This window comes from Phaenicophaeus curvirostris, chromosome Z (genome assembly GCF_032191515.1).
Source record: "Phaenicophaeus curvirostris isolate KB17595 chromosome Z, BPBGC_Pcur_1.0, whole genome shotgun sequence".
NCBI lineage: Eukaryota > Metazoa > Chordata > Aves > Cuculiformes > Cuculidae > Phaenicophaeus > Phaenicophaeus curvirostris.
In genome coordinates this window covers 41,042,051-41,068,883 of record NC_091431.1, presented here as the reverse complement: position 1 = coordinate 41,068,883, position 26,833 = coordinate 41,042,051, and the positions used below count along the sequence as shown (strand labels likewise).

At 41.6% G+C, this 26,833-nt stretch overlaps 1 protein-coding gene across 1 annotated transcript in view; it reads left to right on the top strand.

The window, feature by feature from the left end:
- The first annotated feature begins 402 nt into the window (after positions 1 to 402).
- The window catches only part of SH3GL2 (SH3 domain containing GRB2 like 2, endophilin A1), a 94,409-nt gene continuing 67,978 nt past the window's right edge, over positions 403 to 26,833 (top strand). The window contains exon 1 of the mRNA XM_069880694.1: positions 403 to 456. Within this exon, the coding sequence (XP_069736795.1) occupies positions 412 to 456 (45 nt within the window). The 5' untranslated portion in view covers positions 403 to 411. The remainder of the gene's footprint in view (positions 457 to 26,833) is intronic.

Here is a 26,833-nt window from a genome sequence, read left to right as displayed (position 1 = left end):
CCTCACCAGCTTCGTTGCTCTCCTCAACATCCTTCTTGTGGTGAGAGGCTCAGAACTGAACACAGTATTCAAGGAGCGGTCTCACCAGCGCTGAGTACAGAGGGAGAATAACCTCCCTGGACCCGGTGGCCACGCTATTTCTGATACAAACCAAGAGGCTGGGCTTGTATCGCAGGGCGGGATGCAGCAGGCAGGCTTTAGATCCGCTTCCCCTCACGCCCCTGGCAGCGGACCCCCCTTTTCCCCCCGCCGGGGCTCCCTCCGCGGCCGGGGGCGGGCCGGGGGCGGTGCTCCCCGCCCTGACGTCACGGCAGAGCCCAGTCCGAGCGCTCGGTGCGGGCGGCGTGAGGCTCGCATCGCCCCGGGCTGCGCCCCCTCGGCCCCGCTCCGCCGCAGCGCGCCGCCCTCGACATGTCGGTGGCCGGGCTCAAGAAGCAGTTCCACAAGGCCACGCAGGTACCGCCCGGCGTGGCTGACGAGCGGGCGGGCGCGGGGCGCCGGGCGGTGGCTGCGGGGGGTGCGCGATGCGCGGCCGCGCGCGGGTGTGCGCGGGGGCGTGCATGGCGCGAGGTTGTGCACGGGTGTGCGTGAGCGCGCACGGGTGTGCGCCGGTGTGCGTGCGGCGTGGCTGTGCAAGGGTGTGCGTGCGCGCGCGTGGGTTTGTGTGAGTGTGCGCAGGTGTGCATAGTGCAGGGGTGTGCGTGCGTGTGCGAGGGTGTGCGCGGTGCACGGGTGTGCGTGCGTGTGCGTGAGTGTGCATAGTGCACGGGAGTGAACAGGTGTGCGCAGTGCAGGGGTGTGCATCGGTGTGTGTGGCTGTGCACGGGTGTGCATAGTGCATGGGTGTGCGTGGGTGTGCGTGGTGTGTGCGTGCGTGTGCAAGGGCGTGCATAGTGCACAGATGTGCGTGCATGTGCATGAGGGTGCATAGTGCATGGGAGTGAACAGGTGAGCATTGTGCAGGGGTGTGCATTGATGTGTGTGTGGCTGTGCACAGGTGTGCGTAGTGCATGGGTGTGCACGGCTGTGGCTAATGCACGACTGTGCGTGAGTGTGCATAGGGCATGGGTGTGCAAGGGTGTGCATGGCTATGCATGGTTGTGCTTAGTGCACAGTTGTGCGCAGATGTGCGTAGTGCATGGGTGCATGTGAGTGTGCATAAGACATGAGTGTGCAAGGGTGTGCGTGGCTGTGCACAGGCACGTATGACAGTGCACGGATGTGCATGGGTGTGCATAGGTGTGTGTAGTGCCCAGGTGTGCATGGATGTGCACAGGTGTGCATTGTGCATGGGTTTGCAAGGGTATGCATGGCTGTGCATGGGTGTGTGTAGTGCACAGGTGTGCATGGGTGCGCATAGTGCATAGATGTGCATGGATGTGCACGGCTGTGTGTAGTACACAGCTGTACATGAGTGTGCATAGGGCATGGCTGTGCATGGGTGTGCAGGTGCCCAGGCGTGCAGGGGTGCGCACAGGTGTGCATAGTGCATGGGTGTGTACATCTGTGTGTGGCTGTGCGTAGTGCACAGGTGTGTGTGAGTGTGTATGTGTGTGCATAGGTGTGCAAGGGCATGCATGTCTCTTCACAGGTGTGCACAGTACCCAGGTGTGCATGGATGTGCACAGGTGCGCACAAGCATGCGTGAGTGTGCACGGGTCTTCATTCGTATGTACAGGTGTAGGAAGTGAGTGGGTTTGCATGGGAGCTGCGTGTTGGTGTGTGTGCACAGGGGTAGATAAGTACGTGTGGCTGACCACAAGATGCAGGTGTGCGTGGTGCACGGGTGGTTCACAGGGGCAGGAGCGTGCATGGTGCGTGCACGATGTCCAGTTGTGGGTGGGCCTGCACAGGTGTCCACCAGCTTGCAGGTTTCCATGAATGCATGGGCTGTGCAGTGCAGGCGTGCATGGGGCCAGGTTGGCCACCCAACTGCATTCCCCCCTCCCTCGGTTCTACAGCTGGCGGACAGGTGCTCCCGGACTGTGGGGTCCACTGTGGGCAAGCACGAGGCTTCCAGGCAGCGCGGGTGTCTGCTGGGACAGATACCCATCGTGGGACTTTTTTAACGACTGCTAGACGCCGTGTTTCCATTGGTGTTTCCTTAGCCTGACTTTGTAAATGCACAATGAACAAAACAAACATGACCTTTTTATTTTTTTGGGTTTCTTTTGTTTTCTGGCTCCAGAATACAGCTGAAATCTGAATAATGAGGCTTGGTCTTGTTGCTTTAGGCATGATGTGATATTGCAGGAAGGTCAGGGTGGATGTTTAACCAGGCTTTCAGCTGTTTTGTAATACAAAATCTGTGTGTTATGCTCCATGAGGATACAGTTTCTGAATCAGGTTCTGACTCAGCATGCTTTGGGGTTGAATGTAAGCTGCTTTCATAGAAATGAGGGGAATTTCTGTGTATTTACAGATATGAGACCGAGACTGCTGTAATGTGCCTTTTCTTTTTCGTTTGCAACTAAATGCAAAATCTGCCGTTATTTCCTACTAGTCGTCATTGCGGGCATCTCCAGGTAACAGTCACTCTAAGCAATCTGTAGCTGCAGGCATGCAAGATACAGCAGCTTTTATGCTTTCCAGCACCTGTGTTTTTCCCTTTCTCATCCTATTGCACTGCAGGGAAGTGTTCTGAAAGAATGGTCCCTTATGTAAGAATTCATCCAAATTCTTGTTCTCAATGCCTTGCGGTTACACCAATACCTGTTATGACTCTGAATGCAATGGGATATGCCAAGTCCTGCAAGGGCCCGTGCAGGCATCAGATGACATTGTGTCTTACCTTTCATACCACATTGTGCTGCATCATTGGTAAAATAAGCTTCACGGAAATCTGCTGTACTGACCACAGATGTGGTAAGGAGCAGTTAAGGGTGTCTGAGCCCATCCTGCAGCAGCCGTCTGCTGCTGCAGCTTCGTTATTTCTCTCCCTGATACCTACAGTGCTGTCAGAAGCTCAGGAATGATCACTGCTGCAGTGAGTGCTGGTACTGAAAATAAGAATTACACTGCCTGTGTCATCTACATTTAAGAAATAGGCAAGCTGAAGTTCACTTTAGTAATAGAAGACGCAATTCTCCCCTATTGCGAGTTAATGAATATGCCTTTGCAGCAGTAGAGGTAAACATCTTTTTTGGAGGAAGCATAGTGTGAAAGGTCTGTGCATACTGTTCTGTCCTTCAGATGACACTTTGATACTCATTGTCAGCAATACTGTAATTTAGAAGGAAGGGTTTTAGCTGACTGGAAATAAAATCTTAAGTTTCTAGTGCCAGATTTAGCAGCCTGACGTCAGTTGACCCAGGGATTTTTGGGCCCAACTTTAACTTTCATAGATTGTGTGCAGGCCACAAAGACACATTCATGTGTGAGTGACTCACAAGTGGGTTTCACGACTGGTCTGTTTATTGGCTTGTTTTCAGCATGAGTGAGAAATCCAGGACGTGATCATGCCAGCCTCACTCTAGGGAGTAATCTTTTTGGCTAGGGATTAATCCCCAGGTGAAATATGGATTGACGTTGCCAGAATAAATGAAGCTTCCTAGATTGGACCAAGCAAGTTGAAAGTTTTAAGAATTTTGAATTATTTCTTTCGTTCTTATTCATGTGAGAACTTATGATACAGTATCATAATAGAGTCCTAAATTGTAACTTAATTTCAAGTTATTTATAAGGTTGCTGCGTCTTGTAACCCAGTTTAGCCTTACAAAATCTTGAAATCTCTGGCATGGTTTCTCTCTATCTGTAATGCTAGTATTCTTGTTGTATCTTTAGTACCCATTGTAAACAGAGAGATTATGATTACGAGCATACAATATTATTAATACAAAAAACAGTTCCAGTTAGAAGCATAAAGATTTGGGGCACAATTTAAATATTATAAAAAGCTTTTCTTTCATCCAGAAGAAGTCTGCTTTACATAGAACAACTTAAAGTCACGTGACATCCATGTCTGGATTGTTTTATAGAATTAAAGGGGTTTTTTCTGTTCATTATTTTTTGACTTGCAAAGTGTCAAACTAACCTGCTTGAAATACTGTCATTGTGTTTTTTACCAGAAGTCAAGATCAAGAACTTAGTGCCTGTCACATTCTGTGCACCAACTGCCACAGCAGCGAGTCATTGAAAACTAGAAGGAAACTTTGCTCCTTCTGGAATGAATGGAGTGTTCACCCTTTTGCCTTTTAGAAAAACTTTTTAACGGTTTTACCTCTGTGCAGTGACGTGAACTTTGGAAGAAATATTCCTGAGTTTGTAAAATGAATGAGCCTGGCAGTTGTGACATTTATGCAGCATTACAAGATGTTAGTTTGACAAGTATGGAGCAGGTTAGATTATTTGTTTATTGCTGTTACTCACAGAGCACCTAAGAAGAAGAATTAACCCCATTTGAATGTTAACTGTGCTGCTGCAAATTCATCAGACATCTTGGAGCTAAAAAGATTTCTCCAAAGAGTGTTTTGCCAGAAATGGGCAACTAAATGCTGTGTCACCAAATAGTCCCCTTTAATTGAGGCATGCAAACTCATCTGCTATTATTGCTTTGTCAGTGTGATCAAGAGACTATTGCTTCCTGCAGGTTTGTGTACAGTTTTAAAACCTCCAGAATAATTTTGAGTGATGCAGATTTGACAGTCTCAGGCATTTGAACAGTTATTTTAAGACAGCGTGAGTTTTGTTTCCACATGAATGCATTCATTGCATAATATGGCTCTTGTGAGGCACAGTCAAAACTAAGCTTTCAGAAAGTAATAATTTCATATGGGAAGAAATGAACAAAAGTGCTGGGAATGGCCATATCCAAGGTACCCCTGGGAACCACTGAGTATAAGCAGCTGACATTTAAATAGCAGACTGAATGTGGTAATTTGAACCAAAAGACGTGTAATATGTTTTATTTTCTACCACTGTATTCTGTTTTTATCATACACCATGATTTAATTTGTCTTAACACCAGGACAGAATTCACCAGTTTATACAGTTTTATAGAAATGTGGGTTTAATACTGAAAGAAACAGATGAAGAAACTACTTTGACTTCACTCATAGCTGATAGTTGCATGTCACATGCCTTGACTTTTAGGTGGACAGTACCACACTTCCCTCTCTAACAAGGCAGCCTGTGATGTGCACAGTAAGAGATTGACTCCAGTGTTTAATAAGAGGCAAATGAGATTCCTGCCTTTCTTTGCTATTACCCACATAGCACAAAATCCTGTGGGCTTTGTAGGGATTCTGCATTGATTCAATCTGTTTACATAGGGTCATTTGCATAAAACAATACATTAGGGTTGAGGCAGAGTTTGAAAACACCGATAATCTGTTTTGAAAATGTCCTGAAATAGTGTCTGCTTATTAGTATGGATCCAGCAAACCTTCTGAGTGGTAAGCCTCCTAAACTTGTGAGCAGTTTTATTGAGGTCAGTGGGAATATGATTATGACTTGCATTGTTGTTGTCTAGATGAATGTTTTTTAAATTCCTTAATCGGAAGTGTGTAAAGTATTTTTCACTGATGTGGGTAAAGCGATCCTCTTTTATACACAGTGTCTTCTGCACTTGCTAAAATCTCAAACTGCAACTAACTGATCATTACCATTCCTTTCATACTGATAGAGAATGTGGACAGTGACGTGTTCATATCAATATTTTCTTAAATCCCTGTTAAGCCGTATTTTCATAATATGTTCTTGACAGTCCTGCAGTGTTGCATGGGACCTGTGCATGCTGCTACCTGGGCTTTTCCAGATGGCTGTGATTGAAGCTTGACACACACTTTAGGTCTGCTTATCTCCTTCTGTGTTTCTTCTTGGCCTTATCCACCAAGTTATAGTCAGTTCCAATGTATGTAAGGGTATGTGTGTGAGCTGATCTGGGAAGTAGGACAGTGCTATATTTTTCCTAGTGTGGCTTCTGCACTCTGTGTTGCTTATGTTGGAGTTACAGAGATCCCTGCTTTTGTGGATCCCTGCTCCTTGTGAGCAGGTGGAGGAAAGAGGAAAGAGCTGTTTTCAAGGTGGCATTGCTCTGAGGATAGTGCCCAAACTGGCTGTTAGAAATGTCACTTCAAGAGCCACATGCCATTGGCAGTCTGTTGGTTTCTGTCAGTGTGGAGTGGTACATTGTGAGGCAAAGGAAAGCTAGCAAATTTTTGGTCTGGGAATAAAGACTAGTTTTAGAAAAAAATATTTACTTAGCTGTGGAGGGGATTATTTCCACAGCAGGTAGGCTGTGTGTGCAGTCTAGCTTGATTGTCAGACACAGTATTCACATTTAGCATCATTCCCACGTGTCCTTTTATTGATATTACATAATTGAAAGGGTGAAAAATTGACCTTAATCTAAATTGCCCTTTAGTTGGGTACTGTGTAGCCCTTCCAAGTTGTTGATGGCTTAAACAGTCTGCTCCAGTTTCTAATTCTGTTTCTAAATCTTAACTGCTGCTTTGTGTACAAAAAAGATAATGGCTTGGTCTTTCAGGCAGGATTTCTCAAGCATCTGTAACTGCAGTGTCTTTCCACCTGATATATACAGTTTCCATTTTTATGTATGCATGTATATATAAAGCTGAAGCACTCATAGACACCAGTCTGCATTATTTTTCTCCAAGCAGTCTGTGGAGGCAGAGAATATGTGTGGATGTTGTGCTCAAAACACAGCCTGTAGCAGATTTTTGTTTGTATCTTGACTTTCATCTTCACTGGAAGTAATATGCAGCAAAGAAGAAATAGCTGCTCTTGGTCATCCATGTAAAACTATGTCTTTAAGACTTAAATATGCCCTCGTGACTAGCATACTGATTAATATCATGCTTCATAAAAGTACTGAAGCAGCATAAACAGGTTTAACCAAAGCAGATTTTACGGAGGTTACTGTGTGGAAGTCCCTGTAGTTTTATGTAATTGACAAGTACAAATGAAAGGCAGGTGTGGCAGAGGCCTTACATGTTTGTTGTGGAGGATGGAGGGTGGAGGAACTTGAACACTAGCTGTAATGACCTCGTAGTGTGGCAGTGAATTCATTGGCTTTTAAAAGCTCAACGACAGGGAACGGATAGAAAATCTGCTTTGCCAGACACGAAGAGCTGTTGCCACTCTGTGACCACATCTGTAGAGAAATGGTGAATTGGAGGGCTCTTGGTAGGAAGTGTCCAGATGAAGCAGGCCTATGGCCCTCTTCTCAGTGGAGGTCTGTGTTATCCTTGGAGGCAGCCAAGGCATCCTTGCAACAGCTTTTTCTTCTAGAACTAAACAATCTCACTTTGTGCTGCTTTCCAACATCTTTTGATATTCTAGTCCTCTTTTTCATTTCACTTAGTGGTCACTGATGGGAAATGGTGATGTGGATCCTCTCTTCAGTTTATGGAGGTATGAAGATGGAAGAAAACTGAGCTACAGTGCGATATTATTGTGATGATCTTTGCCACGGCAGAATTACCTAGTCTTCAGGGCTTATCTAATCCCGCACTTAATCTCGGAGACAAAATAGTAGCTTTTTTTAAACCTGAGGTTATAGCACGTCACAAGAATCCATCCAACCTGTCATAGTAGTGATAGGAATTAAAATAACAGTTTTTTTTCTCTTGAAGTGGAGAAAAAGGGTGGATATTTCTATTTACTGGCAAACATTTTTCACGGGCTTTCCCTTTATGGAGGCTTTATAGACCTACATGGGAGAAAATTAAAAATAAGATCTGGCCTTTTGAAGTTCTGCATAATTTCGGTTTGTCTGTCGATGGAAGCCACTATGGCAGACCTGGAGAGAATGATTCATGGATATGTCGTAATTGATGTAGTACTGATGATGCTTTTGTGCCGATGATGGGAGCCACATCTACAGACCTGAATGGAGTTTTTAAGAAAATTCCTATTATGTAGATTGAATCTGGGCTGAAGTAGTTGTTGCAGTTTCACGTGTGTCACACTTGGGGGCAGCAGTTTGGTCTCACCTTCTTTCCCTGTTACCCTGTCATTTTATCCCAGCAGAAGTGCAGTGGAGGCAGCAGCAGTGTAGCCTTGCTGGTGGCAGCTTGTAAAGGTGGCTTGGTGTGGTGGCAGAGGGCCTCCTGAAAGAACAAGAAATTCAGCCACTGGTTTGGCTATGGGCCTGGCACCAGAGCTAATGAAGTGAATTTACATCGTTTTCAAAATAGATAGAGACCAGTAGCTGGGTTCATTGTCAGCAAAACAGCAGGTATCACATTGATGTAATACCTTTTGAGCTGTGTTTTGGTAATATGTCCTTTGGGTTTGTTATTGTATTGTCAAATTGAGATACTGTACTGAATCCACTTTAAGCTGAAGTTCTAAAATTAAGAAAAATGTTGGCTTTTCACCCTTTTTTCCCCATACTTTGATGGCAGAAAAGCACTTTACACTGTTAAAAAGTTTACATGCTGCTCTGCCTTCTTAATCTTTTGGTGGATTTCTGTTTGAATTTTTAATAACTTGTATTATTTACTTATCTATCAATCTTATTTTTTGATTGCCAAAATTACAGTTCTTACTGGCTGCAGAAGTCTTGAAATGTGAAAACAATTTGTCTAAATATGTTGTAGTACGGTTTGTTTGTGCAGTAACACAGAGGACATAGTATCCTAGAGTACCCTAAAGCATCCTAGAGCGCTGGGAATCACTTCTGTTCTGCTTCTGTGGGGAGAAGTACTGCAACAAAATAGAATGATAACAGAACATGTTACAAAAGAGATGAAAGTTTGGGGTTTTTTTCCCCATAGAAAGAAAATTCTCCTGAAAGTTATTCTTGATTTCATCTCTTATGACTTTCACTAGACTAATAGGTCTTGCTCTTTTAAGCAGCCCTAGCTCATTAGATATTTTTGCTGACTTCTTTTCCAGTCTGCACAATTTTCAGCCTTCAAGGTATGTGCCAAAAGTTCTTTTTCATGCAAAATTGCTCTAGATGCAGCAAGTCAGTTAATAATTCATAAGGTATAAATGTCAAAAACAGTGTTTGTCTCTCCAGATGAGTCACTCAAAGCTTGGAAAAGTCTGTCTTGGAAAGCTATGACATCATAATCTAAGGGCTGAATTTTCAGTACTGCAGTTTTACAAGTATAATTCTACAATGGATGGATTTCTTTCTGCCAGTAGAAACCCATCTTTTCAACTTTTAATTGATTTTGTTTGGAAGTAGATCTGAGGACAGCAGGCTAAATCTTGTCTTTCCGTTGGAATGAGAGTGTTTGCTAGAACTGGCCAAGGCAGTAGGTATGACTAGTTGATGTACTTTTTTTAACTAACGCACCAGTGGAATTTGTGTTTCACTAGGAATACTATATTTGGCATCACAAGAGTTAGTTAAACCTGTGTCTTGCTCCAGTTCAAGTGAAAGAAGGTTTCAGTTCTTAGGAGCAGATCTTAATTGGTTGGTTTTAATTCTGTTGGTTACCTCATCCCATTTCATGTGTGGGCCTGGAATGCCTGGAATTTGATTTTACTTTCCATTGTTATCAATGGAAATAAGAACTTTTAAAACAGAGTTGAGACATGAGGAAGATACAACGATACACAGATATTTTTAAGAGTCAAAATGGCTGAATGTGGAAATATACCTTGACATGCAGAATAACCACACATGTGCATGGTTTACTGATAAGCCTCTATCATCCAAGGAGCATTCCTCTAACACTGCAGAACTGAAATTTCTTTCTCAGGAAGGATGGCTGGATCCCATGGTACATCTCCTATTTATGGTCTAAATTTGTTTTTCAAAACATGACAATATTGCTCTGAGGCTGGTGAGGACATCTCCTGCCTTTTCCACAAAAGTGCTGAAAAACCATATGTGAGGCAAAATCACAAGAATTTCAGGAGGAGAGAAAGTCTTAATTGCTGGAGGCAGAGGTAAGCCTAGATAAATAATATAGATATTTAACTTTTTCATGCAGGGAAAAAAAAATCCACTTTCAGTTTTCTTTAGTTGTTTTCACCAGTGTAAACTGCTAAAAAAGGGCACATGGCAGTAAAAGTTAAGCTTTGTGGGGTAGGAATGTGATTCTCTTACTGAAATAAGAGCCACAAATACCTCATATCAAAAGATACACAACATCTTTTCTTTGTTTGCAATGTTGTAATTAAAAATAATTTAAACAAGCTGATTTAAGACCCGTGATCTTCACAAATGTTGCCTCCATCCTGAAGGATCTGGTTTGGCATGTTTCAGATGCATTTTGATGGCCAAAAGACCTGTAATGCTTGAAATGGACTGTAGAACTACTAGTGTTCCCTGGAGGGTATTCTGGTTTTTATTTGACTGTGAAGTTGTTTAGGAGTAAGATACCTGGAAGAAGATGAATGAGGTTGAAAGACTGAGGATGTCCTCAAGAGGAATCCTTGAAAATTGAGCAGAGGCACATTCTGTGCTCCAGCATGTGTGGATAACTCTAACTAGGGACAGAAGAAATGACAAGCATTGATGAATGATGCCAGCACTTGCTGTTTCCTGCCTCCTTAGCTTACTGTAGCCAGGTTCCTCAGTTCCTGATCTGGTCACTGTGATACTGTGTATTGTTCCAGCCCAGGAGAAGACAACCAGTGTTCACAGAATGCATGCAGCCTGAATTACGCCGGTGGGTTAAAGAGGTCAGCATGGATTTAATGGTGTTGACAGTACAGGTTGAATCAAATGTGACTAAGGATGGAATAAGCCAACATTCTTTCTAAGACAAGGAGCCCATCCGTTGCAGATTTCCTGTCTCTTGGAGACAAAGAATAAGGAAAAGGACATACTCCTGTGCTGCTCTGATTCGGGGATAGTCTTTTAACCAAAGCTACTGGAAAATAAGCTTTCCATGTAGCTCTTAGGGGGAGAAAGGTTCTGCTAGGTTTTATCAGCAAAGTGCAGGCCTCAAATCCTTGACTCACTCAGACAGCTCAGTGAAGTTCAGAACTGTCCTGGGCAGAGGGTGAGCTCTGTGTTAGCCTATTCCTGCAACACTGTGATGTCTATGCTGGGGCCTGAGCTGCTCTCAGTGACTAAAAGTGCTGGGCTAGGTTGCAAAGGCAAAATGCAGTAACAGATTTACCAGCTATATAGGTGATGGCTTTTCGTGATTAAAGGCAAGATTGTCCCAGTTTGTCTTGAGTCTCCATAACCCTGATGCAAAGGGGAGATTTACTTTAATGTGAGAAAGCATTGGTGCAGACTAGGATAAGAGTCTTAGTATATCTTTAGAAAAGGATCTGTCCTTCTGTGCTGTGCTGCTCAGTGCTTAGCATTAAGTGACTAAATTGTATATCCTCCTTTTCCATATCACCATTAGTCTCTGGAAATAGGTATGTTTGTGGTGCTTAAGGTCTAGAAAGCCTTAGCTCCTGGACCTGAAGTTTTGACTGTTCTGTTTCTTGATGCAAATCTGGCCGAGAAAGCAGTTAAGCATGCTTGGGTTGAATTTTTGACTGGAGCCTGCTGGTACCAGTGCAGAATTCATTTTAATAATAAAATAGGTTCCTGAGAAAAAAAACGAATTGGAATAGGGATGGACTTGAATATCTCCCCGGCTATTGATGAAAATTCAGTGATGTCCAAAGGCTAGCCTTACTCTCATTTCTGTTGCTGTAACTTTGGCTCTGGTAGGTTAATTGCTGTTTTACTCCTCTAATCTTGAGAAAAAGATCAGTTCCCAAATCGTACATTAAAATGAGGTATATGGGATTTCTAGTACTCTTTATAAAAAGTTGGCAGTCTTCCTAAGCAAATTTGGAAGATTCTCTAGAAACGTGCAGGCATGGTGCTGCTGTATCTTGTTCGCTTGCATTCTATGAAGGATTTATTCTGTCTCTTCTTGCACAGAAAGAAACTGTATGTAAAAATTTAATGAAGCTGCAATAAAACAGATTATTCTAGTTCCATATTTTTCTTGTTTGTGTTTTCAGATTAACTACGCCTGAGTCCAGAGAAACTTCTTAATCTACAAGAATTTAAAGAGATTCACTGCTGTATACTTTTTTTTATTTCCTCCTGATATTTCTTTCAAACCTTTGTAAAACATAGTTACTGAGAATTTAATTTCCTTTAAATGCTTTATTAATTTTCTTGCAATAAAAATTAAATTTTGGAAGGTAAATTAAGCAGCTGTAGGAGAAACCACATCCAGTGAGCTTTTTGTTAAAGAGTGAAGGCCAGATCAGGAGTATGAGTAGCAATCTTGTGGATGGCTGAGCCAAAGATGAAACTTGCTTGAATCTTAGGTCTTTTGAGAGCATGTGAAGGAGCAGGTAGCAGAGAACTATCAAGACAGAAGAGTGGGATCAGTTGACTTTGCGTGTTGTGTTTCAGGATTTTCATTAGCACTACACTGAGGACTTAATAGAAGAACATATGAGGAAGGTTATGACTTTCATTGTTTTTCGTGTTCTCTAATGCAATGTCATGCAACTAGTTACAGTGCAACAGCACACTCTGTATCTCTGTCAGAAGTCAGCAGCTGGTTAGGGTGTCCATTTTCTGCCAAGTCTGCACTGTTGCCTTTGAGCGTGACTGGGTTTGTGGTTATAGATTTAAGATTTGCAGTATTAAAACTTAGTGACGTGAATAACCTGGATGAACTAATGCCAACTTTCTCCTTATTCCCAGGTGAGAGCTAAGTGTGCTTTGTTATGTTGTTGCCCCATTTTTGCTTGCATGGGCTTATCCTGGGAGCTGCCTTCTGTACACTTAAGAAGGAAGTAATAACTATTTCTGGCTGCCCTGTGCTAAGCTATGGGGAAACCTTTAGGGAAAGATACAGGAACTCAGTCCTATCCTGTCCTAGATGAACCTAGGTCCCAGACAGAAAAGCCCAGGGATGGGCTGGAGGGAGAAGGTGGGGATGGTTGTGGGGGTGGTGTTGTGGAGGTTTGAAATCAAAGCGTAGTTACAGGAATTTTGTTTCCTATTTCCAGTCTTTCCCAGCCTGTGCCCCCAGGGAAAATTCTGCACTGCAGTCTTGTGCAACCATTTCTTTTCCCACATCTCTGCTGCAAATTCACTGAGAAGGAGGAAAAAGAGACTTTTGCTTCTTTTCTGTGCCATTCTTTGACATCTGAAGAATTTCTCGCTGGGTTAGTGGGCTTAGTTTGGTCTGCACCATCTCAATGTAACCAGGGAGTTGGGACTTAAGCAATTATTTAATTGTGACTATGATTGTGACTGCTTGGCTCTAGTGAAATAGTGTGTTGGGTTTTCAGGCTGGAAAGATGGGATTAGTTCTGATACTTTATTTATTCTTAAAAAAACAAGAGTGCTGTTTTTAACTGTGACTCTAAATTACAAAACACCATAGCATGGCTCTTAAATATACTGTTTAAAAGGTAGACAAATCAGTACACAAAAGCAGAAAGTGTTCTTGTAAAATCAAAGCTTTTGCAAACAAGCAGTGTATAAACAAAGCTTTCAAATATTTTCTCAGAATTTTGTCTCCTACTAAGACTTCTTGCAAATGAACAATGGAGGTGACCTGATTGTTGTTAGGAGACATTCATTAGTATGTGTGCTGTATGCCTTTACTCAGCAGAAAAAAATTATTCTGCAGACTAGATTCTGCTGATTTGGGATGTTTTGCTTATTTTTATTTTAAACGTTCAGAGGTCATATTTAACAATTATTTTTTATAGCAAGTATTTTTGCAGGATGTAATCCCAAACATTGCAGAATCACAATATTTTGAAAAAGAACAATGCTGTCACTTTTTCTGCTTTTCTGAATTGTCTTTACTGCAGGATTTAAATTTTCAGTTCCTTCGAGAGTAAGAGCTGATTTTTTTCTTATAACTATATAAAACTTCAGATTTTTGAGGGGAAAACAGCACATAGCAGGAGACATATGACAGCTACTGCAAAGACCTGGCAATAGTTCCTCTGAGCCATTTTGTCTCCTTGCAATTTTACCTCCTGTGGGAGCTGTTCCAGTTTAAAATGTATGCCATATCTTTGATGGGTGCATGGTTGTGCCCCTCCTTTTTGCTTTCTTTCAGGTTTAGTGTTTTAGCAGCTGACCTGAACTTCTGAAGCTATGTCTGTGTTGGAAAGTCATACAGTACAAAAGGCATGGATTTGTAAAACAACAACAACAAAAAAATAACACAGAGAATGCAGCGTTCCCCACTGGAGATTTGTTATTTATATATAGTTTAATTTTTAGACTAATTCTAGTTTGGTCCTGTGGACTGAATGCCTGGTAGTGATTGTAGTATATCAGGTAAGATCTTGGTGAGAAATTTCTGCTTCAGCTTCATTCAAAAGGAATTCAGTTCACATGTTACGAGACCGCTCTGCAATCAGAATCATAGTGAAGTGAGTGGGGATGACTATGAGATTTATTTTAATAATTTAACTCCTGATCTACACTGAAATGCTAATGCACCTCTGATGTGGAAAGAGTACTTGGTAGCTACTTGGCATTTATCTTTTCATTTTATTAGCACTACTTAAAATGCTTTCAGAAGCCAAATGCTTGTGTAAACTACAGGAAATAATCCAAGTCCAGGAGAGTTTTTCTATGTCGTGTGGATATTTAAAGTCTTGTTTTCACACAGCTATGAAAAGCTCTCTGTTCAGCTGATGGGTTGACTTGAGCTTTAAATTTAGTCAATTGTTTGGCTACTACTAAATTCCTTTGCAAGCAAGGGTGTAAGTAGATAAGAGAAGAAAAGCAACATAGAGTACTGGGAAAATAAATACAATAATTACTGGGAAAATAAATATAATAATTACTGGGAAAATAAATATAGTAATATAGATTAGAGAGGGCTGTATTTTAAGAAACCATGTAATATGGAACAGATATAGCAGAGCAGGTTTCTTTACCTTGAGTGCATTTTAAAGAACTAGATTGTATCTTCTGAGGCAAGAGGCCATTGACTGCCGAGAAGCAGTGTGTCTCAATGTGATTTCTGGTGCTCTGGGTAACATTGCCATTTTGCCGTTTAGGAACATCATCTTCAGCAGAGCTGAGGTAGTGGGTGCCACACTACAGCACTGATTGTTCACACAGAATCACATCATCACAGAATGGTTAAGGTTGGAAGGGACCTTAAGAATCATTAGTTCCAAGCTCACTGCAGGGACACCTTCCATTCAATCAGGTTGCTCAAAGCCTCATCCAGCCTGGCCTTGAACACCTCCAGGGATGGGGCATCCATGCAGACCCAGGAGACTGGTTATGGACCATTACTGTGCTCTGTTGTGAGCTCAGATTTCTGTCTTAATTGGCCTAAGAAGGAAAGGATCCTTAACCACTGTTTTTCTGTTCACCCATATAAAAGCTGGGCAGTAATTAAGGGATTCCCACTGGCAGTGCAAGCTTTGCTGGGAATTCCTGTCCTTGTTCTGCATCACTTCTGTCTCACAATATGCCAAAGATGTGACACTGAAAAAAAAGCTGCAAACTAGGGAGGAAACTGTGAATTCTTGATCTCTGGGTGTGCTAGCAAGGATGGCTATTGGAAATGTGGCCCTGAGGGCAAATGTCTCTTTATCCTTACTTATCTCTCTCTCTGTCTCTGGCCGGAGCCATTGCCCTTATGCAACCAGAGCCCAGTGAGTAGAGTGCAGTAAGGTCTTGCCTTATGCAGGTCTTGCTGCAGAGGTATGCTGTGTAATTCCCAACTTGCTAAATTGCCCAAATGTAGAGTGCTGATGAGTAATGGTACTGACATATCTGTTACTTGTCAGTGATATGAAACACGTTGTTTTAAAACAACATTTTTTCAGCCAGAGATAGACCTAACTATTGTCCATGAGAAGCCAGCTGAGATTTTGCTGTTGATCAGGTGTTTAGTGGGGCTGGAAGACCTGGTGGATTTAGTTTACATTCAATATGCAAAGCCTCTTGAAGGAACTGGAACATCTTAAGTGAGTATGGGAAGTCCCTGCACTCTGCATCCCTCTGAAAAGCCAAAAGCTTGATGCCTTCTGGCTTCTGGAGACTTAATCTTTACAAATACTTCCAGTCAGGCAATATACTTCATCAAAGCCACATGGCATTATTTTTAGCTACCTTCCCATCTTTCATTTGCATTGTAGCAAATTTGTTGTGTGTGGTTGGAGAAAGATGGAAACATCCTATATGCTTATGTTATTATTTCCTTGTAGCGTTGAAGATTTAGATAAAGAGAGTTTATTTGGAGATGTAACTCTTCTGTATTGAGAATAAGTTGATCATAACTCATAATCTTTTTAAAATTTGGGCTGTCTGGGTACACTTTGCCAAAGCTCTCACAAAAGATTGACAATTCTCGTGAATAAAACTTCAATCCATCAAGGAATTTATAGTTTTGTTCATATGGGTGGTGAGAACCATTCTCTTTTTAAACAGCGTACCTCCTATATAATCATAGGTTTGCTCTAGACGTCGAGGTTAAAACCTTATCCACACGCACGCTCCCTGAATTTGTTCTTTTGTGTGGACTTTCTTAACTTGCTAGACATATAGGTAGAGCAGACTTGGCCTTGACATGTACAAATGTGTCTTTCATGAGCCAGCAGTGTGTCCAGGTGGCCAAGAAGGCCAGTGGCATCTTGGCTTGTATCAGAAATGGCGTGGCCAGCAGGTCCAGGGAGGTTATTCTCCCTCTGTACTCGGCACTGCTGAGACCGCTCCTCGAATACTGTGTTCAGTTCTGGGTCCCTCACTGCAAGAAGGATGTTGAGGCTCTGAAGCGAGTCCAGAGAAGAGCGACGAAGCTGGTGAGGAGGGATGGTTCCATATGAGGAATGGCTGAGAAAGCTGGGGTTGTTTGGCCTTGAGAAGTGGAGGCTGAGGGGAGACTTTATGGCTCTCTACAACTACCTGAAAGGAGGTTGTGGAGAGGAGGGTGCTGGTCTCTTTTCCCAAGTGACAGGGGACAGGACAAGAGGGAATGGCCTCAAGCTCCGCCAGGGGAGGTTCAGGCTGGACATTAGGAAAAATTTTTCCTTGGAAAGGGCCATTGGGCACTATAACAGGCTGCGCATGGAGGTGGTTGAGTCACCATCCCTGGAGGTGTTTAAGGGACTTCTGGACGAGGCGCTGAGGGGCGTGGTTTAGTGATTGATAGGAATGGTTAGACTTGATGTTCTTTTGGGTCTTTTCCAACCTGGTGATTCTATGATTCTGTGATTCTGTTCTATGAAAATAACACTTTAGAGTGTCTTCTGTTTTGTCCATGCCAAAGCTACATGTCAGCCAGCAAGCAAAGTGTGTTCTTGATGAAACGAGTGGGAGATGCTTCAGAGCACTACTAGATGTGTCTGGCAGCCGTGGGGCTTGGAGAAACCCTAAGCAGTGAGGCTGTGGTTTACAGTATTAGATACAATGAAAAGAATAAATTGTTCCTTGGTATGTAACCTTTTGTGGCAGTCTTTCCCTGCACTATCAGGAGGACCATGACCACTCACGGAAATGAAGTTGTGGAAAGGGTATGGCATAATTTATTCTATGTCTGTGCTGGCTGTATCAGCTCAAGAACAGAAGTCCTATTGTTACGTAAGTGAAGCAAGTGTCAGTCTCTGCAATTTTAACCGTTATACCTACTCACAATTATATTGTTCCTTGACTTGTGGATATCAAAAGGTTTGAAAGAAGCTGGTAAGGGAGCCGTTTGAACAAACTTAGTATTGTGTGTTTTGATCATGCAATTTTAGAGAGACATGTCTTTTTTGATTATGAATTGTGTTATGGATTTGAAGAAGATTAAATGATTTTTAGTGTCAGAACTTCTTCTAATGCGTGCAAGATCTAAATGGTACCCTGCAAATAATTTTGAGACCAAAAAAGCCAAAATCCAGGAGAAAAAAAATCATTACTTTTTCTTTTTTTTCTTATGAGCACCATCAGCATTGAACACTACAGGAGAAGTTGAAGGAAAAAAATCCCTTAAAACCCCAGTAATAGTTTTCTACACTGCCTCAAATGGATTAAAAAGAGATACTCCCACTGCCAGTTCCCTGAACAGTGTTAGAACCATGCTGCTGTTTTTGATGTTATCTTCTGTATCTGTGCTCCTTAGAGACGGATTTTATTAGGTTTCAATTATATGGCTTTTGTGCTTTCATTGAAACATTAGAATGGAATGGTTATGCCAATATATGGGTAGCTAATACTTCCCATGGATCAGTTAGATACCTTGTGTTTGGTTTAGCCTGTATTTGCCATTGATAATACTGGTTCACAGAACTCAGTATGCGTTGAAGTCTGAACATATTGGTAAGTGGGGTGAAGAAACCATTAGCAGTAGTCTGATTCCTTTTCCTTATGTGATGAGACATTTGTATCCCTGTAATAAAGAGATGCAATGTGTAGGAGCAAATACAGCAAACACACTGTTCTACTATATATCTCATTATGTGTCTTTTTGGTTCTGCGGAGTTATTATAATCTCTGTCATCTTGCTTGGTGAGGGTATATGTGTGGGAGCAATGCCAAGTATATGGATGATTAATTGGGACTAAGATAAAGCATGAAGCTGGTACCAATCACACTAGAATAAACATTATTTAAAAGACCAGGTGTTCTGAACTGGACACACAGGATGACATATCTTGAATGTGTGAGAAGGCCAGGCTATAAAAAAACAGTAATAAGTGAATTGGAGATATGGCTGAGCACAGTTTGGAACAAGAGTTTGGAATAGACAAAACCAAAAACATCCTGTTTGTCTGAAGATCAGAAAACTGAGAAACTGTGTAAAGATTTGCCAATGGTAGTAGTAGTACTTTCTTAATGTGACTTATGTATGCCTTGCTGATTAAAAGCATATAGTTAAAGAATACTGTGAGGTCTGCATCTCCTTCAGCACTGCATATATGGATGTCAAAATTTTCAAAGCTATGTGGCGCTCTGAAGTTTTCAGGAAACACTTTTTGTTATGGAGTATGTTCATTTAAAGTATATAGATAGGGTTTTTTTAAAAATCCTTCTAAATCAAATGTCAGCTGTGTGGTGTACTTAGTGTTATACTGTAGAAAGGATACTTATCTGTACTTATGCAAATAGCCTTCATAAGAGCTCTATCCCTTTTGTTTAGTTGTGTTTTCGATGGCTATTGTGGTTTTCTGTGCATAAGACTCAGCAGAATTACTAAGTAGCGTTGCAGGTGATCTTGGTTCTTTAACATGAACTAATCACTTCCAAGGAATTGTCCATGTGGTGGACCTCAACCTGAATAGCCTGTATTATATTTTTTCAGTGGAGTGTTCAAAGGAACTTCACACAGCAGAAGTCCAGGAGGGCACGTGTTTAGGTGACAGCATAGATTTTCCTTAGACCTCAGAGTGCTAAAGCTCATGCTGCAAAAAGCTGTAAGTATAGGTGTACCCCGGTGGCATCCTACATATGCACCCAGTCCTCTGCCTGTGTCCTTGTTGCTGTGATGACAAAATCAGACAAAACCGGTATGACAGATGCATTCTTTGTGCACCTTCCCAGACACTTTCTTTGAAGAATATTAACTTGGTATGCACAGTTTTGAGTCTAACCAAGCTTTGCCTATTTTCAGATGCCTTGGCAGTTTGCTGCTTTTGGAGTGATGCAGTATGTGGCAATTTCTCTTCCTCTGTTCTCATCCTGGTCCTCTCTCAGGAGCTATGAAGCTCTTAGGATCCATGTAAATAGATTACTTGTACTTGCTTTTTTACACTATAAATATGTGGTTTTATAGGAGCTCTTCTGCCCACATAACGCTCATCTCCCCTGCTAATTTCACCTCTGCGTGCTCTGTGGAAAGGCCTGTGAGTCACTCTCTGCTTCTCTGCATCTGGAGATGGATTTAAAATTCTTGAATCCAATTAGAGCCTCCCTGTAGACACGCAAGTCTTAATCATTTCATGTACCTCTGCTTTACTGGTCTTTGTGGAACTAGCAGTGAAATTACTGCAATGCATCCCCTATTCACTGCTTTGTATATGATTATGTATCAAGCACTCCAGCCACAAGGATGTGCACATATTACTCATACAAAGGAGATATGTACATTTGTATATGTATCCATTTTTTTCCCATGTCAGCATAGGAGATACTTAGATGTGTACATCTTACCTCTGGTAACCTGCAAGACCTCTTTGCACAGACTTTAGAATGAAGCGGAGATCAGAGATAATGGCAAGCTACTGCTGCCATCTGACCAGTGCAAAATAACTAAGAAGTATGCTTCTGTTTTGTATGTGTCTGCTGCAAACACAAGAAAAAGGCAAAATGTGGATACTAGCAGAAGAGACATTAGTAAGCTCTCTGGAGCAGACTTAAGGAGAGCATTATCATGTTACAAATTAAGGGATGCAAGTGGCTTCCAAAGTGGTGATTAATATTTTATGTTGCATATCCAAGTTGTGAATTAATGAGACAGGCAGTGCTATTTTGATATATAGCATAGTCAGCTGTGAATGTCTAAAAATCATGAGGTGGGCTATTATGATACTGAGAGGCTGGATGAAAAACATGAGTTTAAGAAAAATACTTCCGGACAGGGTTTGTGTTGTTCTTGTTTTGAAGCTTTGGATGTTGATGTTTCCAAACTTTCCAACAAGTGCAGGCACTGAAAACTGCACACAGTACCTGGGGTGGGGCCACACTAGTGCAGTCTAGAGAGGGACAGTCAACTCTCTCAAATGGCTAGTGATACTGTGCTTGATGCACCCTGGGATATGACCCATTTGGCTGCCAGGACACACTGCTGACTCATATTGAACTTATCATTGACCCAAACCCCCACACCTCTTTCTGCAGGGCTGTCTCCAACCTCTTGTCCCCGTTTGTAAATATAAACTGGATTACCCTGTCCCAGATGCAGAATCCTGAACTTGCTCTTATTGAATTTCATATGATTGGTGATTTCCCAGCTTTCTAGTCTAGCTAGATCTCTCTGCCCTCAAGGGGGTCCACAGCTCCTCCTAGTTTCATATCATAGGCAAACTCAATGTACATTCAATTCTTGCATCCAGACAATTTATAAAAAACATTACAGAGTGCTGGTCCAAAGATTGAGCCCTGGGAAACCCCACTGGTGACTGGCCACCAGCCTGATGTGACACCTTTTACTATGTAATTCATTGAGTCTGACTTGTCAGCCAATCGCTCACCCAGCATATAATGGACTTGTCTAGCTGTATGCTGGACATTTTGTGCAGAAGAATTCTGTGAGAGACAGTATCAAAATCATGGATAATAGATGCTTTAATTAAGTACTAAACATCCTTTCTGTTGCATAATATGTTTTTAACTATTTATGCTAACAACAACAGAATGTGAAGCCCATCCTTAAGTCTGTCAAGAAAATTATTCTTGAGTCCCTGTTAAAGTTTGCTTTAGATCTCGGCTCCTCAAGTTCTACTTTGTGAGTTGTTTTCCCATGCATAGAACTGCAGAGATGACTCACCTGCACAGAATGATGTCTTGACCCCGGTGGAGTAGTTTTATAAAAACAGCAGCAACTTGGTAGAGCTGCAGAGAAATTTCCAAAAAAATGAGCTCTGCATATAAGAGACTCTTCCTATAAGGTGTGGTTCAGAGGCTGTGGAAAAGGAGAGGCTGTGCCTGTCTGGAAGTACTAGTATGTAGTCCTGGGAAACACCCTGATTGCTGTATTAAGAACACCATTGTGATTAAAGCCACTATGAAGATCATACGAGTAAAACAAACTATAGAAGGAAAAAATTGCTTTGCCTCTTATGTGCAAACGGCTTCTTTTGGCAGAGGCCTGGAGGTCAGAAATCAAGTCAGTTCCCAGCCAACAAGTAGATGTCAGGGCAAGCATGCAGTCACCTGAAGTGATGATTGAGAAAAAAGGAAGGATGGGAGGATGCTGTTGAAGTGCTGTTCGTGCTGGCCAAAGTGCCTGAAACGATAATGAGTTATGGCTGCAGAATGCTGCTCAGGGGTATGGTATCTACATAAGTCTTGGAGATCAATCCAGATCTCCATTTTCTTAAAGAATGTGGAGCCTGGTCTTCAGGCACTGTGCAGATGACAAAAATGTTGTGCTTCCTGAATCATTCAGTTGTGCTTTCAAATTTTTTATGTAGGCTCAAGGTTTTGTTTATGGTTAGGAAGACAGATTTTGATACATTGAAGTAAATGGGAACTCGTGACATAGGTATTTATACATAACATCAAACATTTATGTATAAGTAATTTCTGTAGCTTAATTGATTTCAACTACAGAAGATACATGGAAATCTTATGCTTTAAAAATCCTAGTAATTACTGTTCTCTTATTGTAATTTATTGTAGAATTTTTGTTCTCTGCATTTTGGGAAAGGAAATAGATTACTTTTCTGCTTCAAATTCTGCACAATGATTTTCTTTGAAACTGAATTCTCAAATAAGTGGTTCTTTCTGGAGCTACTCTTGACGTGTTGAAGAATTTTCAAAACACAAATACTTTAAGAGTTTGGTGAGGAAGTGAAAAAATATCTCCAGTGATAATGCCAGGTGTGTGGTGGTAGTGGGAGCAGCTGTGTGTGATTCTGAGGAAAGAACTAAGTCAAACTGAGAGGTTTATGGCATCTTCCTTCACTAGGAAACAAAAACTGAACAATAGTTAAGACCCAGTTAGGCTTATGATAGATTTGAAGCACAGGTAAGTGCATGGATGTAACTAATCTCTATATGACTAAATGAAATGCAAGAATATGATGTGTGACTTTGTGTCTTGCAAGACATTCTTTGCTTACTGATTTTCCTCGCTGACCCTCATTGAGAAATTCCAAGTGAAGTGTTTCTTTTTTTTGCTGGCTGATTCGCCCTACAGAGATGATTGTTGCTAATAAGTAATCATGTGGTAAAGGAGCAATTCTTTAACGTGAGCTATAGAATGTAGTAGGTTTTGCTGAGAACTACGAATTTTCACAAGATTTTTGTCAAGTGTTGATACACTGCAACATTTATCCATGGGATGTAGAGAATGTAGACAGAAAAATCCTTATAGATGTTTGATTGGGGCACAGAAGTTTTGGTTTATGTTTGGAAACATATTTAAGTCAGGGCTCCATTGATTGTTATTCTTTGTTAAGCTTCCTCAGTTTTTTTAGAGTAGAAGTTATTTAGAAGTGAATTGTCTTTCTCAAAGCAAGAAAGACATCCAGTGACACTGTAAACGACAGCCTACTTTTAAGCAAGTAGAGTATGGTGTTGTAAGAGCAATCCTGTCCCTCCTTTCATAAGGGCAGAGAGGATCACATCCCCTGAAGTCTTGATGCTGCCTGAGTCAGCGAAGTCAGTTTTGATTAGAAGGCTGAGTGAGGGACTCCTCAGCATCAGGGATGCAAGTAGTAGCAGTAGTAGGTGTTTCAGGACTGGGGTAAAGGAGAAGGCTTCAGTAGAGTATCACTCTGGAAAGCACTGTGTTCAGGAGACAAAAAAAAGATTGATGAAGATGAGCGCAATAGTGAGGGTTAGTGAGCAAGACTGGTAGATGCACTGGTATTCTAAACCAATTAACGGTATTTATTATCATTCTTCTCAGGATGTCCTGAGAAGCTCTATAGTTGTGCAGATATGAGAACTGGGGACTTATTTTTCCTAAGAAGTGGATATTATGTAAGTCCTTTCATATAAATAATGGCTTTTACGTAGAAACAGAGAAAAAGACCTCTTGAAAATCTGAGTTTCCATTGTAAGCTGTCTGAAAGGGAAAACCACAAACATTCAGAACACAAATGCTAAGATTAAAGACCACACATTTTTAGAGCTGGTCTGAGGGAGGAAAAATGCTGATACATTTCCACATGGGGTGTAGTCTGTAGTCATGGGAAGTGCTGACATACCACAACAATCCCCTTCATGTTCACACAAGTAACTTTAGGAAATGATGGTGGTAATTGCTTAGTTAAAAAATTACTTGTGCATGGTAATACACAAGTACTTTTGACGGTACATTCCAAACTGCACCAACAATTGTTGTTTTGGCCTTGTTTTGTGCTGTAAGACCATCTTTGTGATGCATTGATGGCTAAAATTCTGACACATTTCAGGCACTGATATATTCATTGATGCTCATTATGAAAGAGCCACAGCACAATTAAGCCACAATAACTATTGCGTGTTTTTATTCTGCAGCATGTACAAATTCAACTTAATTTAGTAAATAATTTTAAACTTCTTTTGAACACTAATTTCTGCAGAATCTAGGAATATTGTCTGATTAAGACAGAAGGAGAATTTTGAAAGTTCAACAGCATCAGTAAAATAGTAACTTTATAACTTAACTTTATATATAAAAGTCCTTTTGTGATTTTGATCATGTTCAAAATATCCAACTAGCAATATCCCTGCTTCAGATTTAGGTACCTGCGATGTCAAGTGGATACATTACCAATGAACTAAGGGTTAAGTGAGTTCTGATTTATTGCAGTCCATAAGTAGGTGAAAAGGAAGAAAGGTTACTTCATTTATCAAGGGGATTTTCAAACGAGATAGTAAAAATAAGTACATTGTAGCCAGACCAAAGGCCTGGCAGCATGGTGCAGCTTTTAACATCTTCTCTAGGAAGGACGTGGAACACTGATTTAATAGGAAAGGGAAGAGGCTGTTCTGAGTGTTCATGCTATGTATGCTATACCTCTTCATTTAGTTACCTGTGCAGACTGTTGCCAGGAGTTCAAAGAAAATTGAGTTCACACAGAACAGCCTGTTCTCTGGTTTGTTACCTTGTGGCAGCTGGCTTAGGGGTGTGATTGGGCTTCAGCATTGATGCCTTTGACACATCCCCCAGGATTTCTCTGCTGAAAGTCTACAGAGATGTTTGAGACAAGTGGGGTGATTTCAGTCATAAAGGTGTCCCTGTTATTCTAGATCCTGCTGTGTCTCTTTGACAGAGATAAGTTGTCATTAAGACCTACCAAAAATTATAATGAGGAGTGTTAGGTTGCTGACATGAATTTTAGACTGCAGGCAGATTGAAGTGCTAGAACACAGCAGTGAGAGTTTCTCACTTGTGGAAATCCTGTACTCATACACACAGTGCAAGCCACCAAACAGATTTTTGTCGATGGCCCCTAGAAAGCTGCAGACTTGGCTTAGAGTGATCATGTATGATGTTTTAGGATAATTCAGAGTTAAACTTTGGCTGTGAATTCTGAAAGATGCTGAGCTCTCAGTCCATAAAGTCTTTGTTAAGATGTCAGCAGTATGTCCACTGTCATTTCAGTACATTCTTAGAACAAAGTCATCTGGGGTCATCAATTGACTTCTTACTTATTGTAAGAGCCAGGAGATGAAGAGGCTTGTTACTGTTATGTAGGACTTCTGTAACTGGTGGGGAAAATTTATTTGTCTTCAGTGACAGTGAGATCAGTCTTAGACCGAGTGTCTCATGCCATGGTCTCTCTGTCTCTGGTAACTTGAGAGCCTGGTAGCACGGACACACAGTGTGGAGATCTGGATATCTGCTGGAAGTGCTGGAAAATGCCTTAGGGATGAAGTTATTTGACTGGCATTTTATTACATTAAAAAATGTGTCCTAATATTTTGTGCATTCTGTGTTCTGACTAGAAGACTGGCCAGTGTTTTGAATAGTGGTGTGGATTGAGGCTTATTGAGGGGAACAGTGACATCAATATATTTTGTTCAATATTGTTTTCTATATAAACCTCACAGTCTTCCAAAGGAATTAAAACTTAGTAACATTTGCTGTTTGTGCATGCTATTCTTAGGGTGCAGAGAACACAGCTATGATTTCTTATGGTTGCTGTTCCTTTACTTTCTCATTATTTATAGCTTGGAAGCAGAAGCGCTTGGAAATTTGCAATCAGATAAACACTTGTTCCTACCAAGGAAAAAGGAGATCTCCTTAATATTTTTCCTGTCTTTGCGCTTCTGGCTATAAATGAATGAACTTCGTATTCAAGACCATCTTGACACTTTTTCATTGTAAAGTAATCAGTTAATTTTCATATGCATATAAATGGAGGAAGACTTGTTACAGTCTCAGACAGACCTTGGCTTCTAGCTCCTGCTTAACTGATGATTGCTATTGTGACTGACTGCTGGGTGCTAAATGAGGAACATCCATGACTAGAAATGCAAGATGGTTCAGGTTAATCTTGGATCCGGAGGCTCCCTGGCTGGGGTTACGGTGACATGCTGCAGAGATAAAGGATAGGAAGGAGCTGTCATTAATGGACCAGAGCTGAATAATTCTGTCAAAAAAAGCTTTCTCTTTTTGTCGGTGGTTGGCTTAAGCAGGAATAAACCCTGGGACAATGGCAGCAGAAAAAAATCTGTGTTGTTTTTCTAAGAGACACAAGTCATCCAGTTCCTGATGAGCTGCATTTAGATAACATTTTTGCTGTAAAGGGTTTTTCACTGTCTCTGTCTCCAAATAATTGAATATGCTGTTGAGGCTGATTCAGTAGGACTAATTAATGAATTCTTTCCTGCTAGGAGTTAAGCAACTACATGGAACTCTTTTAAACTCATTCTTCATAGAACCACATTGGTTGTTCGCTTCAGTCTGGTTTTGGGGTGTAGAGCAGCATGTCAGCGTAAGTTTCAGCACTTGTTACAAAAGTGTTATAAGATGGCACCTTTGAAGCATGCAACACCTGTGCCTGTATGCAGTTCATCACTTGTGTCTTGCACTGGGAGCATCCATTTTCTTGTGGTTGGTGTGATTTGGGGCAGCTCAGGGTGGAGGCTGATCACTGGGAAGTGGCACTGTGTCTCCCTGTGGAGACCAGTGTGGCCGGGGAGCTGTCAAAAGTCAGACCCTGAGCCCTGGGCAGGCAGCAGGGAGCCGCTTAGAGGCTTAAGTGCAGCATTAGGTCAGGCCCTCTCTTAACAAATTCCAGTTACTATCAATTATAAGCACTGAAGGAGGAGGTAGGCAAGGGAGGGCATACTTTACCCCATGTC